Source organism: Echiichthys vipera, assembly GCF_963691815.1.
Source record: "Echiichthys vipera genome assembly, chromosome: 16".
Taxonomy (NCBI): Eukaryota; Metazoa; Chordata; class Actinopteri; order Perciformes; family Trachinidae; genus Echiichthys; species Echiichthys vipera.
Window position 1 is genome coordinate 3,247,732 of NC_139841.1, and position 16,719 is coordinate 3,264,450.

The 16,719-nt window shown below is 43.1% G+C and overlaps 1 protein-coding gene across 1 annotated transcript in view; it reads right to left on the reverse strand.

Annotated features, from left to right (window-relative positions):
- The window catches only part of slc12a2 (solute carrier family 12 member 2), a 76,839-nt gene extending 60,706 nt beyond the window's left edge, over positions 1–16,133 (reverse strand). Inside the window, exon 1 of the mRNA XM_083929599.1 lies at positions 15,175–16,133. Within this exon, the coding sequence (XP_083785725.1) occupies positions 15,175–15,759 (585 nt within the window). The 5' untranslated portion in view covers positions 15,760–16,133. The remainder of the gene's footprint in view (positions 1–15,174) is intronic.
- Positions 16,134–16,719: the final 586 nt, after the last annotated feature.

The following is a 16,719-nucleotide window of genomic DNA, read 5'->3' on the forward strand; positions in this document are numbered from 1 at the left end:
ACTTACCCAATGGCATCATTTAACAAGGAGTTGGCAGACTCCTTATTTTGCCCTTGACAAAAGATCACACTATTATTGTTTTTATATGATGATGATTATTATTATTAAGAATTTGTCATTCTCTTTAACATAACACACTTTAAATAAGACAGATTTTAGTGCAACACAACTTATATTGTGTGTAGTGTATTAGGCCCGTGAGTCCGTCCTGATCTCTGAGCTCCCTTGTATTTACTCTCTGATCAGTCTGGTAACTTGCGGCAGAGAAAAGTTTTCTGTCCACACAGACTCTGCTCAAGAAATATCTGTGGAACTACAGTTCAGTCTGTGGGTACGTGTCTCTCTCCACGCAGCAGCGCTGTTGTTATGTGACGCCGTGGGGGTTAGAGGTCCGAGGTGTGGAGATGACTGCATAGTGAACAAATTATGCGTCTTCGGCGTCCAGACGACAACGCCAAAGGGGGCGTTCTCAAATATTCCTACTATGGGTCCTGGTTACAGAAGAGACCATTTTCAGGCTCAGATAACGCCGGCTGCGTGTGGATTGTCGGCCTAACCGGTATTAAAAATGTGCGTTTATAGGAAAACGCGTTTTCATGTGTGTGTGACAAAACAAAAGAGACTGTTGAGTGTAAACAACATGGCGGCTTCCACGGATGAGATGAGCAGCTGCTAACGCTTTTTTCTCTGGGATCCTTCTGTTGAATATGGAAATACCGGAAATTGGGCCTTTTATTCGTAAATTTGTGTTACACAAATACAAATTACGGCAAATATCCTTTACTGTTGGTGACAGACAGATGGTTTATCCAATCGGCAACTAGTATTTTCGTCCTTTCCCAAAAGATCTCCAAACAAAAAATGAGAATCAATCTATCTGGAGGAGTCAGGTTAGTAGTGTAGTGCTTAAAATTTGAATCCATTAACTTGATGGACATTTTAAACTATTTTAATAATTTATTCATCATTGAAGATATTTATTAAGCAAAAGCCAAACCTTCTGTGGTTGCAGCTTCTCCAATGTGAACATTTGAATATTTTGAGCTTTTGGACTGTCAAGGTGTAACGAGAGTTGCTGTTAGCATGGCTTGTTAAACTTTTATTATTTGTTAATCACCGTCCACTGGTACACTTTGTCCGATATTCGTATTTGTTTAAATCGCAGGGGTAAGCATCTTTTGAGCCAGGCTGATGGATTCTCAGATACCTATTTCAGGCTGACAGCCCCCCTGCTGACCCCCCACATGACTTTATCAGTGACTGAGAGGAACGATCAGATGTCCACTGTCTCGGACCTCTCGCCATTGTTTGTAAAAAAAAAAAAAACTCCCACCACACAGTTCATTATTCTTTTACTGCACTGAAACTCTCCCAGAGACAGATAACCCTGCTGCCTACTGAGGCCTGTTGATGGAACCATAATGGCCTGGCCTGACACTGCAAAGATTTTTGTTTTGGAATTGTGTCGAATTACTATTAGACTGTGGCGTGAGTGTGAAAGAGGTGACGAGTGAGGCCCCTGCGAACAGAGAGGAGCTTTGTTGGTCAGTAAGGTAACAGCACCTGTGAACGGACTGGCAGGGGGAGGCAGCTTTGGGGACACACAAATATCAAAGAAAAATGTCCAAAGTAAACAAAATCGGCAGGCAGTTTGTTAATCTGTGTGGAGGACGGAACAAAACCACAGCCAGAACGCAACATTTTTTGGTGTAAGTGAGTATTTGTGTAGATGAAGGACCGGATGGAATTATTTTGAAAATCAAGCATTTCTCAAGGAGGATATTCAAATGAAACATATTCCTAACCTTTAAAACATAAAAGGTTAAATGTAACGTTTTTCTATACTTTTAAGACTTTGAACAAACCCAAGTGCCGTTTTACAGATTACTCTGAAAGCAGCCGCCTGCTGTGGCTGAAAACGACACTGTGGGAGCGGTGAGAAAGGACCATAACAGTACAGTAGTCAGCCTGACAGAAACCAGAAACTAACTACGAAGCCCCGCAAGACAGCGAGGAGCTGCAGATTCATCTCAGACTTACATTGTCATTTGATACATTGTTATTATAAAAAAATATTGATTAGTTGCTTGAAATAACTAGTATGTGTTTAAACCTGTCTGCCTCTTTGTCTTTCAAAATGACCACTGGTTGTCATGTTTTGAAGTAAAATAAATGGCTTAAAAAAAAACAGTAGCCTTCAACATGATCTCCTCCAGAGCTCTCCCTGCTAGATCCATGACTAGGAGCAGAATCTTGTGTCCCAAACAGGACGAGGGACTTCTTACCCAAAATGAATGTTGTTCCATAAAATTCCAGAGACAAATTTTGTCCTATGTTTGTTAACTTTGTAGAAGCATGTGTTCATAGAAGTGGGCCACCAAGGACGAATTCATCTTGCAACTGAATGGAAATGAAGCGGATTGTGGGCACATCCTGCCATCCGGCGCACACGTGCACACACAAGCACACATGTGGCAGCTTGTAAACATGTATATATAAAGGATGTCTGCCAATTTTCCATGATGCTAAATGCACACTCACAGGAAGTTGGCTTTAGCTGCATCCCTGGCGGCTTCAATGAGCAGAGGGAGAGGTTAAACTGACCTCCAAACATCTATGATTGGTTCATCAAACGCTTTCCTTCTGAACAACATGCACGTGTGGGCTCTGCAGTCATGTGCTGTGTGAACTGCGTATACAGACTGAAGCTCTCTTTGTCTCAGCACCCTCAGGTCAAGGTGAATTATAAGGAACCTTGACTTTCTTTTTAGCAGGCAATTGACAGGAACAAGAGATAGCACTCATTTCCTGTTCAGCTTGACCAAAGAGAAGAATGCTCCAAAAATGTCTTTCACTGTGCATTTGGAAGCATTAGCTGTCAGGCAGGCACCTTGTAAGTCATTTTTCAGGAATGTGAGGTTTTGCTGACAGTTTGAGGATCCAATGGTATTAGGATTTAGGAGTCACAAGCTTATTTTAATACCTTAAAAAACTTTATTAAACCCACACACTGATCTAAAGAGTGACCAATAGCACTGATTTATGAAGAAAAATAAAATGAAAAAATGTCATAATACAAGGTTCCCGTCAGACAGCAGCGACTGTATAAAAAAAAATGGACGTAGCCTCTCTGTCGACGTCCGTTCTCTCAAATTGATCCAATCGCATGCTAATGATGCTAATCCTAACCACTAGTGAGGAGGAGTGAGGGCCAACGGCGCTTTCACATTCACCCATTCACACAGACATTCACACTGATGGCCACGGGACACCTACATACCATCTAATCTAACCATTCACACATCGTTTACACACCCATGTGCAGCACAGGGAGCAATTTGAGGTTCAGAGTCTTGCCCAAAGACACTTTGAAATGTGGACCAGGGGAGCTGGGGATCGAACCACCGATCTCTCAAATAGAGGATGACCCACTGGTCCACTGATCCATAGCCGCCCTTTTTGTTTAACATGGGGGTCAATTGACCTGCTGCTAGTGTAGCTATCAAGCTGTGGTTGGGGCTTGATAGAATCTTATGCTTTCATGCCATAATTTGCCACACTGCCTTTATTAGCTCACAGACGACTGGAGTAGATCCTTCGTTATCGTTATGAACTAAGAATGGATTTTGAACCGAAAATCATTTGAATCAAAAATCAGAATCAAAGAAGACACCCAAAGATTCCCACCACTATTTGTCTGGGAACTTTTTTATGTCACGGTTCACCGTTTGTTCCAAAGAAAAAATGTTGACTGCAGTCAACAGTTGGCCTTAACAGTATTTTTAATGCATTTCTTTATTTTTCTTCAAGTATCACATTCCTGCCCATTCATAGCAGCCGTTGCGAGTTTGTTATGTCGCTCTACAGGGGTGGGGGGGTGCTATCATGTGAGAGAGTGATCATGAAGTCAACATTCATACTGTGACTGAGCCCCCAAAGTGAAAATGGTGCATGTGCTTTGTGAAGTGCTGAGCCTAGCAGTGCTGGGAGTGGACAGTCGATCTGTCGTGCAGTGCTGAGTGCTGCAAGAGCGAGGACTGCAGGCGACAGGAAATGTGATTATGAAGGTCATTACTGTTGTGTTCCTCAAAGGGGACAGAATTCCAGAGAAAGAGTGTGTGTGTGTGTGTGTGTGTGTGTGTGTGTGTGTGTGTGTGTGTGTGTGTGTGTGTGTGTGTGTGTGTGTGTGTGTGTGTGTGTGTGTGTGTGTGTGTGTGTGTGTGTGTGTGTGTGTGTTCTATATTGGAAAATATTTTTTTAACCCACATTTTTGTGCCTCCGCAGTTTGTAGAGATTCCTGAGAAATGAAATGGGTAAAAAACTTTGACGGTGTGTATTTCCAGATGTTTAACCCAAGTGTTTCATTTGGATCTAATTAAAAGGAACTCCATATTTTCCAGGATAACACTCGTTAAGGGCTTTGCCTTAGCATGTACCGCTCTAAACTGACATCTTTAACATTTTTCAATCGACTCAGCTTAAATCTGGATTCATATGTTTTGTTACAATGTTGTACAATATAAGCAAGCAGCTGTGTATAACCATCACCCACTCGAAATTTTAGTGAAAGGGCTGCGAACATTACTGGCTAGCATGAATGCTTATCCCAAAGGTCTCTAACATGAGGAGTTAGGTGTCAGGCTCTGGTTAAGTTATATAATGTAGGCTAAACATACAGGCTAAATATGCTTTTCGGTTTTTCTTCATTTTTCAGCACTGGGCCTGGACAGTGAGCTCTTGAGTTGGCTGTCCCAGTGTGTCTTTCTGCTGGCCTCAGGCCACCGGGGGGGGCATTATTGTTGAACCCTGGCATGTCTGCTTTAGTCAATACAGTCACAGTGTTTGCAAATTGCAGTACATCTGACAGGAGCTGATCTATTTTCACTGCTGCACCTTACACCGGCTGCTCCCTTTGAAGCGCTGGTACCCTTTAAAAGTACATTTAGACATATCAGGCCATCAGTGATGTCTGGACTCGCTGGCCCACACAGTGACGGGCATATAGAGAGACAGGACATCAGAGGTGACACGTTTCATGATATTCAGCCAACACCATTTCTCAGATTCTCATGTTCGCAGCAAGACACAAAGAAAGCGAAAACACATATTCCCCAAGTCAACTGAGCTTCTTTCATCAGCAAGGTTTCAGTCTGGGCTCCTGTTTACTAGTCTTCTTTTGTTGCTCTCTACTTATCTTTGTTTTTATTGTTTACTTGGTTTTGTCATTTCTGTTTTTACTGGTTACTACTTTATTGCCGTTTACATTATTATTATTGTTATTATTATTATTATTATTAATATTATTATTATATCTTGTACCGATGCCTGCACTATCCCCTTTAGTGCTGGAGTACTGCAAATGTCCCCGCTGTGGGACGTCACAAATAGGCGCGGTTTTCGGGGTTTCAGGGCAAGGACCACTAAAACTGCAACCTCACCACTAACAATGCCTATGGTGTGTGCCGGTTACGGCTGTTCAAACAGATTTAATGGGTGAACGACGAGCTACTATCAAGCCCCCAAAAGTAGTTGAACATAAAGAGGATATTAACCAACTGAGAAACAACAGCAGACTAAGATTAAAAACCTCCCTCAAAAGTACCGAGATCATTGACCCATCCACAGGTGAAATAATTGTAGGCTCCCAGGCTAATAAGCCTTTATCTGAACAGTATAGTAGGAGGTCTGGAGAACTAGGTAGATGGTTGTCACCTCCACACCGTGCAAATCGGCTAAATTAAAAGAGAATTCCCCTTTCTTGAGTTGATGTCAGTAGAAAAATGCCAGACTAGGTTTGAATCAATCTAGAAACATAGTTTACTCACCAGAGAGCCCTGACAAGGTGAGTTTTCAACAGTAAAATGTCCTGCTTACTACGTCTCTGGTCACAATTTTGATAGAATAAATAACAAATGCAATTTACTACAGTGTCTACAGTTACAGTTATCAGAACATTTGTGAGGAAATTGAATTATACTCTATTAGTGAAGCATCCAACATGTTCGTGAAACCAACCAATGGATTATGCAAATTGAGCATGTTTTTGATAGACCAGGGTTCTTTCTGTATTATAAATTTTGAGCCAGCCCCAGCACCTGCAACCCAGCCCAGCGTGATTGGATTAGACGAGCCTTTCTAGACAAACATCCAGTTTCAAATTTCCTGCACAGCATTGTGATAATGAAACATTCTCATGTTCTGTGGCACCGACTTGGTACTTGACTCCAGCTCCAAATGCTTGGGCCAAGCATCGCCGAAAGGTAAAAGGATTTTGGAGCTAATAGAGTCCAGGGATAGACGGTGCACGGAAACCAAAAACAAACAAGCACCCCCTGTTCAAAATGACTTCCAGCAGCCCTGCCCGTATGTGAAGATTGACTGAACAAAACGTGTAAATTTCATAAACGTGAGTCACAGATCTGACATAATCCGTTTTGGATTATGTGAACCAGCGCGATGCTAAACTTCCGGGTTTTGTCGTCAGCCCTGGCACACTTACTGCCCACACATAATAAGAGGTGGAAAGAATAATAATAATAATGTAAACAGTGAGTGATATTTTGGGGGGAACTGTGTTGGTTCTTGGGCCTGGGTGACACAATTGTATGAATGAGAAAGGTCAGGTGGACCTGGTTTTGTGCACGTAACGTTAGTTCAGTATTCAGTGGCTGGGCACTTCATGCACGTGTTACTTGACAAGCGTGCACGTTTCGGCTCTGTTGACTTTTAAAAGGTTGCACATTTTTTATGAATATATAAACACTGATGCCTGAATGGCTCTGCTTACTTTATACTTAATCTTTATGACTGTACCTATGCTACAACCTATTGGAAGGTAAGGGGAGAAAAACAAACTTCCATAAACTCCCAGTATAATTACTGTAGTGGTACAAATGGTCTCAGGAGGGGGGGTGGGGTTGTGCTATTTCTGACTTAAGGCTCCATGTGACGCACTTGGATGTCGGAGTAAGAAGTTAGCCAGGTCCTCAGCAGACAAAAAGCACACACTCTCACCCAAACAGAGGTTTACAAACTGTTGCCAAACCGTGAGTGTGTGTGTGTGTGTGTGTGTGTGTGTGTGTGTGTGTGTGTGTGTGTGTGTGTGTGTGTGTGTGTGTGTGTGTGTGTGTGTGTGTGTGTGTGTGTGTTTGTGTGTGTGTGTGTGTGTGTTACAACAGCTGTAAGGCCCTCAGCCATGGCTGATGCTGAGACAAAAGGACTCCTCTCCTGTCAAAGGGCACACCAGAAGCCCAGGGCGTCCTTTGCTTCCTGTTCCTGTGTACAATCTGTGCAGCAAACAAAGAGAAGGGGGAGCACGGTAGAAACAGGCGGAGGGAGGGATTTGCTAAAAAAAAAGTTCCACTCAAACAGCGGTTCCATTGAGCAAGCTCACTGCACCCCACCCACCGCTGTACCTCACTGCACCCCAGGCAACATGTAGCACAGGTACCTTGTGTTTTCTAATTTTTCAACAAAAAAGGTTTCATTTCCAATTTAACAGCCACAAACATTAATGGGGGTGACAAGGGTGTAAACCTAAACCTCTGATTTCACGAGTAATTAACCTAACTACTGACTAAGTCGATGGACATGTCGGGACATGCTGTTCAGCTGCTCAGCAGTAAACATCTATGACAACAAACAGAACTATGACAAAATGCTTCAAAGCTTCTATTTATTATATTTTATACAACAAAGCAGCCAAGAACATCCTGAATAGACTGTAACACACATTCTGCTAATAAACTGGATTTTAGGACTAAATCCAGCTAGTTGCTAGCTTCTGAATGCTGAATCAGGCACACGTGGTACAATTTGCTGTATATAAAGATCTGTATCACACCACTGATGGAAAAGTTCTTAAAAATGACTTCTCTTGTGCAGTGTGATGATGTTTGTAGTTTCATTTAGCAATTTGTTAGCAACCACCTTTTTTAAGTCACGTAGAAGCTTCAAAATCACCCGTGGGGTATTTACTGGAGTATCTTATTTCACAGAAACAAACAAGACTTGCAAACACAACAACTCTTTTACATCTACAGGTTTTAGGACTCGTGCTGCCCAGTGCGTTTACATGCACTTTAAAAACCTGATTATAATCGGGTTAAGGGCATACTCTGGTTTCTCAAACACCATGTAAATACCATACCCCAGGTAAAATCAGAGTTCTCATACCCCAGTTAACAGACCTAGAGATCTCCTCCAGTACCCTGATTATTTGTGCATGTAAACAGCTTAACCGAAGTAATATCGGGTTTTGTGGCTGCACATGCTCCGTGGGTTAGAACTCCCCCTCCCCAATCTGCTGCAATGGCTTTTGACCCAGTAATAGAATAAACCAGGAAACAACCACGCCAAAAACAACATAAAAAAGCAACAAAACAGTGTTACCTTTAAACCTATACCTTTAAAGGAGGACTTGGTAATAGCATCACCACCAAGAAGACTGTATGTTGGCGGAGAGCCACCTACTGTACCGAAATAAGAGTTTTCATTTTAGCATTCAACCCCTGCTCATGTACAGTATATGAGGGGAACTTCAATAATCAGATTATTCCCTTAACCGGGGAAAGACCATTTTACGGTTACTGATGAGCATGGAAAGACACTTGAAGAATGCAGGATGTCAGAGCTTGACAGCTCCACAGCTTTTCATTAGAAGAAAAATAAAAAACATAAGAGCACAAAGAAATGATGGCTGCTTTCGACTGCCAACCAAGTAGATGCGTAACGTTTTACAACACACTCACTCTATAGCAACTGTCAAACACAGATCACACAGATCACACACACACAGATCACACAGATCACACACACACAGATCACACAGATCACACACACACAGATCACACAGATCACACACACACAGATCACACAGATCACACACACACAGATCACACACACAGATCACACACACAGATCACACACACACACACACACACACACACACACACACACACACACACACACACACACACACACACACACACACACACACACACACACACACACACACACACACACACACACACACACACACACACACACACACACACACACACACACACACACACACACACACACACACACACACACACACACACACACACACACACACACACACACACACACACACACACACACACACACACACACACACACACACACACACACACACACACACACACACACACACACACACACACACACACACACACACACACACACACATCAATATTTAAGCACAGCGTGTTTGCGCTTGGCCGCTCCAGACTGACTAAATCTGCCCCGTCACTGTTCTCCACTGACTCGTCAATATGGACCTACAGGATACTGCTGCTGCCTGATACACCAGGACATTCCTGCCTTTTCCCATTATAGTGTCCCATCCCACCAAATATACCCAATTTTCTACTGTTCCCCATGTCACCATTATCAGGTTCCATGAAGAACCTGAAGTGTTCAGTGGTCATCTGGGAAATGCAGCAGAACTCAGTCTCCTTAAGTGCCCTGACAGTACACTGAATGACTCATTGATTGATGTGAAAAAGTCCACGGGCAACAGTCAATTTGTACAGTGGACTTTCCATTCCACATTTCGATCTGGGCATGTGGCAGAAAGAGGGAAAAACTCTCCAATGCTAGAGAGGATACAGTGGGAACACCAGGGTCACCATGACCTCCAAACCACCACAAAACCCTGGAATTTCAGAAGCTAATTCCCAGATATTGAGCCAAACAGAGCTGCCTCTATGAATGTGAGCCAAGCACAGCAGCTAATTAGATCCTGCCCCCTATCAGTTGATCATGCATATCTGCTAGCAGCACTAATTCTGTGGTGATGAAACAGGTTCGACTCCTGATACTGTACTACGCACTTACCATGAAGACCCATATTCTGACTAGGAAACACAAGGAGCTCTGTTTCATAACCTTGAAAAAACACAGGACCAGCTTTCATCACAAACTACTTGGGAGCCAGATACGGGAAGAGCTCATCAGCTGCTTCAGAGATTAAAGAACAGGGAATAGAGATTGCTTTCCACCATTTTTCATTTACTATGCAACTGACCGGAGGCTGCGACAATTAAGCACCCTACTTATATTGAGGGGTGTACTGTACAACCTCTCGTTAATCCAGAACCAAGCCAAGACCCCAGTCTTTGAGACCTGACCCAAGTGAACCCTACTTAAGGCCTGTCACAATAATTTTGCAGGGCGATAAATTGTCCCAAAAATTATTGCAATAAGCAATAATATTGCTGTTTTGAGACCCTTTTCAACTGATAAAATAATAGTGGCATAATAAAGCAGGTACACCCTTTCAAAGATCAATAAACGTTTATTTCTAAAGAATATTTAATACAAACTCGAATACATTTTAAATATCCAAAATAAATAAACAAAACAACCAAAAACAATAAATCAAATGGACTCTCAGTTTAGTTTCTCTGTTTTAAACAAATGTGACACAGCGGCTCGCTCAGGGGAAGTGGTTCACCGCGGTCAGTGGGTTTGAATCTGGAGCGCTCCCACAAGGCAGCTGTGGCGTTCGGCTTTGAAACCAATTCCATCTTTGTTTGTATACCTCCAAATCTAAACTAGCGTGTCCTCTAACCTACACCTCGTCAGAGTGAAAACTCTTGTCCTCCAGTCTATTTGAAAAAGGGACACCAGGAAAACGGAAAATTGAAAATTATTGCAGCTGGAAAAGTTATCATGTGATTAATTGATTTATTGTTTATTGTGACAGGCCTACCCTGCTAACCATAGAGCTGGGTATTGCCTACAACTTCACAATACAATATGTATCATGATACGATACATACCACAATACGTGCTGATTTTGAATAATGACCATGTGCTAGGGATGGGTATCACCACTGATTTCCCAAATCAACTTGATCCAATACTGACTCAATTAGGGATATATCAGTTCCAAAAACACCTTGGCTTGTAAATGAAAGAGATTCTCAGAGAACTAATGCTGTAAACTGAACATGAACCCTCAAACCTGGTGCATTATTAAAAATATGAATGTTTACATTAAGAATTGACCCCAAAGCAGTTACATGTAAAAGCAATTATATGTAATGTATCTATTTAACATGAACACATTTAATTTGTCAACACAATAAATTGACACTTCACAGACTCTACAGTCTGTGAGTATTGAGCAACATTGTCCTTAGATATCATGAAGTCAGAGATCGACAGACCCTTAGAAAATGCCATGACAGGTTTTCTCTTGCCAAATTTTAACGATGGATTCCTTGGATAATCGAGTTTCATGATACCAAGAATGATTTTTCTTTGGTTGGATCGTTTTTAAATCAGATTTTTTTTTAAACACAGCCCTAACTCAACGTAACCCATGTGGTGCTGCGAAATTAGAAACCCTAACTTGACCAAAGACCCTTCCGGCTCAGGTTGGTTCCAGCTGTTTTCAAACATCTGTCTTTCTCTCTCTGGCAGTCCTCTGCATCCATATTTGCCATGTGCTACAAGTACAGTAGATAAGAAAACATCAGATATACATTAAATAAAGGAACAATATAGCTTTTAGTTTTTGGTCAGGTTTGTGTTTTCATTTTTTGCAGTGCCTGTCAGGTTCTGTCAGGCCAGGTTCTGGTAAAGGTGGAAGGGCATGTTTGAGTGTCAGTGTGAGGTCCTGAACGTAAACCAACTGGGTTTTTGCTCTAACCAGAGCTGACAAACCAAATCAACAGGACCCTGTTTCCTGCACCCTACAGTGTTGGGTTGGAGATCACATTTGACTTTATTCTGCACATGAAATCTATATATCAAGAGCTATGTAGGAGCCTGGCTTTGTCCTTGACCATGACATTTCAAGATACAACCTGTTCTGGGAAGCAGCCTTTCTGAGTTATCGGAATACTGACAAAAACCCAGAAATCATTAGAGGTTCTTGAAAGCTGCATAATCCTTACAACGGGCCCCGGGCAGTATTTGGTGCTGGCTGTGATTTCCTACTCTCCAACAGCAACAACATGCATAATCCATTGGGTGTTGCATCACTTCCTGTGTGTTAATAGGCTAAATGGTTATACCACTTCCAGTAGTAACAGTATGACTCAGGTCAGGTCACAGATGTGGCGCTGTAACTGCCACAGAAATACACCAAAAACGCAGAAGAAGAGACAGAGAGACTTTTCTCGCTAAATCTGGAGACTTCCCAAATCCTCGACCAATGAAAATGTTTAATTTTACTTGACAGATTGTTGGCCGCATTCTGGAGCCCAGTACAGGGACTTGAAGCGAAGTTCCACACTTTGGAGAGACTTAGCCTTGTAGCTGATTTTTGGTTCAGTACTAACATAGTGTTACATTGTGATGCCTTGGCAATAATGGCAGGAATGTTAACATGGCATTCCACAAGATTGCTTTCCCTTGAACAGCTTGATATTTCAGGTCAGTAATTTGATAAACTGAAAACAAGGTCAGTGGGATCAGCACTACTCCCTTTACTACAAGCCCATACACTGCTCAGGATTTACCAGCGATAATCAGTTCTCACCATGGCTCGTGCCCTGGACAGCAGGCTAGTCATCACCCTTTTTGTAAATCACCTCAACATCCTGACAAACACTTCCCTCTGGACAGAAAACAGCACCCCTGACATGTTGATAGAAAGCACCTTCTTATCATTTTTATTACTTCCTATGTTATGTTCAATCCAAATACTTGTACAAATATCGGTCAAACACCAGTTGGAGGCATAAGTCATCTTTACAAGAAGCAATTAGCATTTTGATATGCTACTTTTCAAAATACAAGAGACAACTAATGGAGCTCCATTTCCATTTTTATGACCACTTTGAGGACTGCTGGTTATTTTATCCACGTCTCTCCATCTTTACTACATACACACACATACAGTACAAAACGGCTGGGCATGGTTTCGATTCTTTTAGAAATAGTGGTGTTATGATACCTAGGCTTCCAGGGCATCAGACTAACCTTTTTCACTAGGAGCACTGTGGTGCAAGTGAAAATTTTAGGGGCATACACAGTAAATCAATAATAGAAGCAGAAGAAGAAATAACAATGTGCCGTTTCAAATTCAGTGTCACGTTTTAATTGTGCACTTTTGAAGATGCAAAATAGAAGGTAAACAGAATCCCTGTCATGACAGTACAGTATTAAAAAACAACCCTATACATTCAGAATAAGAGGTGTGATGAGACGATACACCATATTGAGTCCCCGAGAATGAGATGCAACGAGATTTTAACACCATTTTAAAATGTCAGTATTTTCTTTATAGAGGGTTGATTTTAGCAGAGAGCTGTGGTGGTGCTGCAGGCAGTATAAACCCCCCCCCCCCTCCTCCTCCTCCACCCGGTCCACTGCGGGGGCCTCACCTTCTAAAAGGGCCCCGACCCACGCCTGTCAACATACGGCACTGCTCCACAGACAGAGAAAGACGAGAAGCGGTGTGATGACCATCACTCATTCATCTCACAGAACCGATACATTTCTATTTTATTAAGTTGATCGACTAAAACCTGAGTTTTCAACATATGAACCGTATCTACGTGCACTGACTGATCAGATCAGTCTGAAGCTTCAAAGTTGGTAACTTTCCATGATTTGTTATCAACTACTTTGTATGATAATCATCTGCGTGAGCTGAATCAAAATTAGTGCATTTCTAATTTAGAAAAGGCACTTGGGGATATAAAGTTTAAAAAAAGAGCACCACAGATCACGCACAGCATTTCATGAATGTCTTCTATTCATAGTCCTGATGTTTACAGTACATGCTTTGGAATAGCTCTCAGTTCCAGCGTGAGTAACTAGTGCAAATTCATCAGGGCTATGATGTATTAGCCAGGCTACTGCTGCCAACAGTCACTTTGAAGTTTATCAAAATGTAACCTTGACAATTACAGGAGACTCAGGGTCAGATAAACACACTCACTTCATTGCACTCCAGTTAAGTTTACTCTTTAAAAATCACTTGCACGATGGGCCTGGATGGAAGCTCATCATGGACAGGCATTCAGGCACACACATACCAAATAGTACTTTTCTGGTCTGGGCCTGGTGTGCCCTAGTCTGTCTAGTTCCACTTAAGTTAAATACCTGTGCCCTAGCACAGTGGTTCTTAACCTTTGTACATGACCTACCACCTCAGTAAATATCAGGCTCTCTCCAGTCCCACCACAAAGACCACTTTAAAATACAGCAGTTAGGCAGCAGGCTGATAATGAAACAAAAACATGACAGGAAATACTAAACTTATTTAAATTACATTTCATGGTAAATTCATTGTATATTTTTTAATGAAACGTTCAAACTTTCAAAATGTTGTAGTATTTTGATAGTATTATATTTATTAAGTAATTTTTATTTGGGAGATCTTTCGAGTACCACTAGAGAGAGCTTGAGTTCCACCAGTGGTACAAGAACCACAGTTTGAGAACCAGTGCTCCAGCATACAATGATGTTTTAGAGAACAACTTTGTGGCAACACTGAGGGCTTCCTCACTCTACGTGACAACACATGACTACATGACAAAGACAGCTCCATAAAGAATGGTTTGGTCTACACAGTCACAGCCCGGACCCCAACCAACACCTTTGGGATGTGGCCAGAGTTGGACCTCACTAATGCACTACATGGCACATTCCAAAAGCAAAAGAACCATCTGACAGACCATTAAGTTTTCACTACACACTACAGAAAATCCTCTTCTAACAGTCTTTCAGTCAGTCTGACATTTACAAGATCTCAAAATGCTGAGCCCTTTAATAACTTTACTGTTCAGAAAGAATACTAAACGACATTGGCTGTACACCTGTATCCAACATCCAGTCATTTTGATCAAACATAGCTTCTGCCTTCACACTGGAAACAAAGCAGGCTTGCTGGGAGCTAGAGGGAGCGTTCAGGAAAAGCAATGTTTGTCTATGTCCAACACATGGCCTACAAAGGAGAGGGTCTGGGGGGCTTAGGGGGGTTTGGGGATGTGAGCAGTTGGTCTGATCAAACTCTGGAAGTAGTGTGCATTCCTCGTTATTACCAAGACTAATGAATGTAACGTAAGTCGTTATTAACCGTTATAATCATATTTAGTATGGGCGGTAAACGCACCGCGGCCATGCCTGTCCCAGTCAGGCTTCTCACAGCCTTGTGTGGGGGCTTACCTTGTCTAACTCGTCGTGCAGCTCCGACAGGGTGGGTCTGATTAGTTTCTCCCCGAGCGGCGCTGCCGTCTGCCGGTAAAAATCGATGTTGGGCACGGCATCGATGGTGTTATGGCCAAAAGTCCTCAGGTAATAGGTGTTGGTGTGAGTGTCATAGTGATAGTGATGCTGACCCCCTGTGGATGAATGCAAGCTGGTCTCGCTCATCACCGTGTCCCCGTTCTGCAGCCCGTCAGCCGGCGCTGCCTCCGGAGAGGCCGCGCACCCCTCTCCGCTAGGATCAGCGAAGTTCACCACCCGAAACCGGCCTTTGGCTTCCTCTCCGCCAACACCTGGATCAGGACCCGGACCCTCTGGAGGGGCGACGGGAGTGGCCTTATCGCTGGATGGGACAGTGGTGGAAGCGTCTGAGCTCGGAGACTTGTCTTCGGCGGCGCCCGCTGCCTCCGCCACAAGGTCCACCTGGAAGCGGCTCTGACTTGGCGTCGGACCGAGCGGCTTCTGCCCCGCATCCGGGGCTAGAAAATCATTTTCAGTCGCGGCGCTTTCAGCCGGGGCCGAGGGTGTGGAGGATGGCGCTGACATGGCACCACAAAAAAACAATGTACGTGAAAACGGTGTTAAAAAATCAAGTTATCACCCAAAAACTAGCTGAAGGAAGTGTGGAAGCCCGACAACTGTCTTCCTATTCACAGGGAAGAACACGTTGCTCTGCCTGGTCAGAGGAGCGAGGCAGCCGCGCGGAGAGCGGTAATAGTGAAGATAGCTCGTTAGCTGCCTCGGAACATGAGGCTACAGGCTGGAAACTTTCAGCCACTCTCTGCCGTCCTTCCTTCTTCTTCCGCGGCAGTAAATCCAAAATTCCCCCGGTTAGTTTAACTCGTTCGGCCACTGGACAAAACCCCTGTCTACCTCCGGCCAGTCTGTTGTTCGGGGCAGGATGCTGTTGTCGACCTTGCTGCACCTCCTCCTAGACTCCTGGAGCTGCCCTTGCTGCTATTATACACACTGCAGTCGGCATCACTGAAGGGTGGGCTCCCACTGAAGAGGACCTCGCGAGATGTCATTCATCGAGTCTCTTTTTTTGTAGAGGGAAGGAAATGTCGCGAGAAAACATCACATTACCCAAACAGTAGGCGTGACGTTAGGCTCCTGTAGTGGAGGGAAGCGATGGAGACGAGAAGGGGAGGGGGCGAAACTGCACCAACAGGCCTACGATACTTTGTGTGTGCGGTGTCATCTGTCTGTCTGTCTGTCTGCCTGGAAGATTCATTTGTGGCCGCACGTGGGTACCGTGGGTTCTGACTTTTCGTTAATAACATGGTGTTTATCACTGAAAAACTGAAAATGTAGTTTGTGGATGGATTAATAAAGCATTTTAGGGCCCATACCATCATTTGATTTGTTTCCCACACCTGTGCCCTAAGAACATATGTCCCAGGACAGGTTACACAGATTATAAGCTCGGTGAGGCAGCTGTTATTATACAGTACAATACGGTTTCATGCTTTTAGTGTCATTTTAGAGATGTAAAAAAAGTACAGA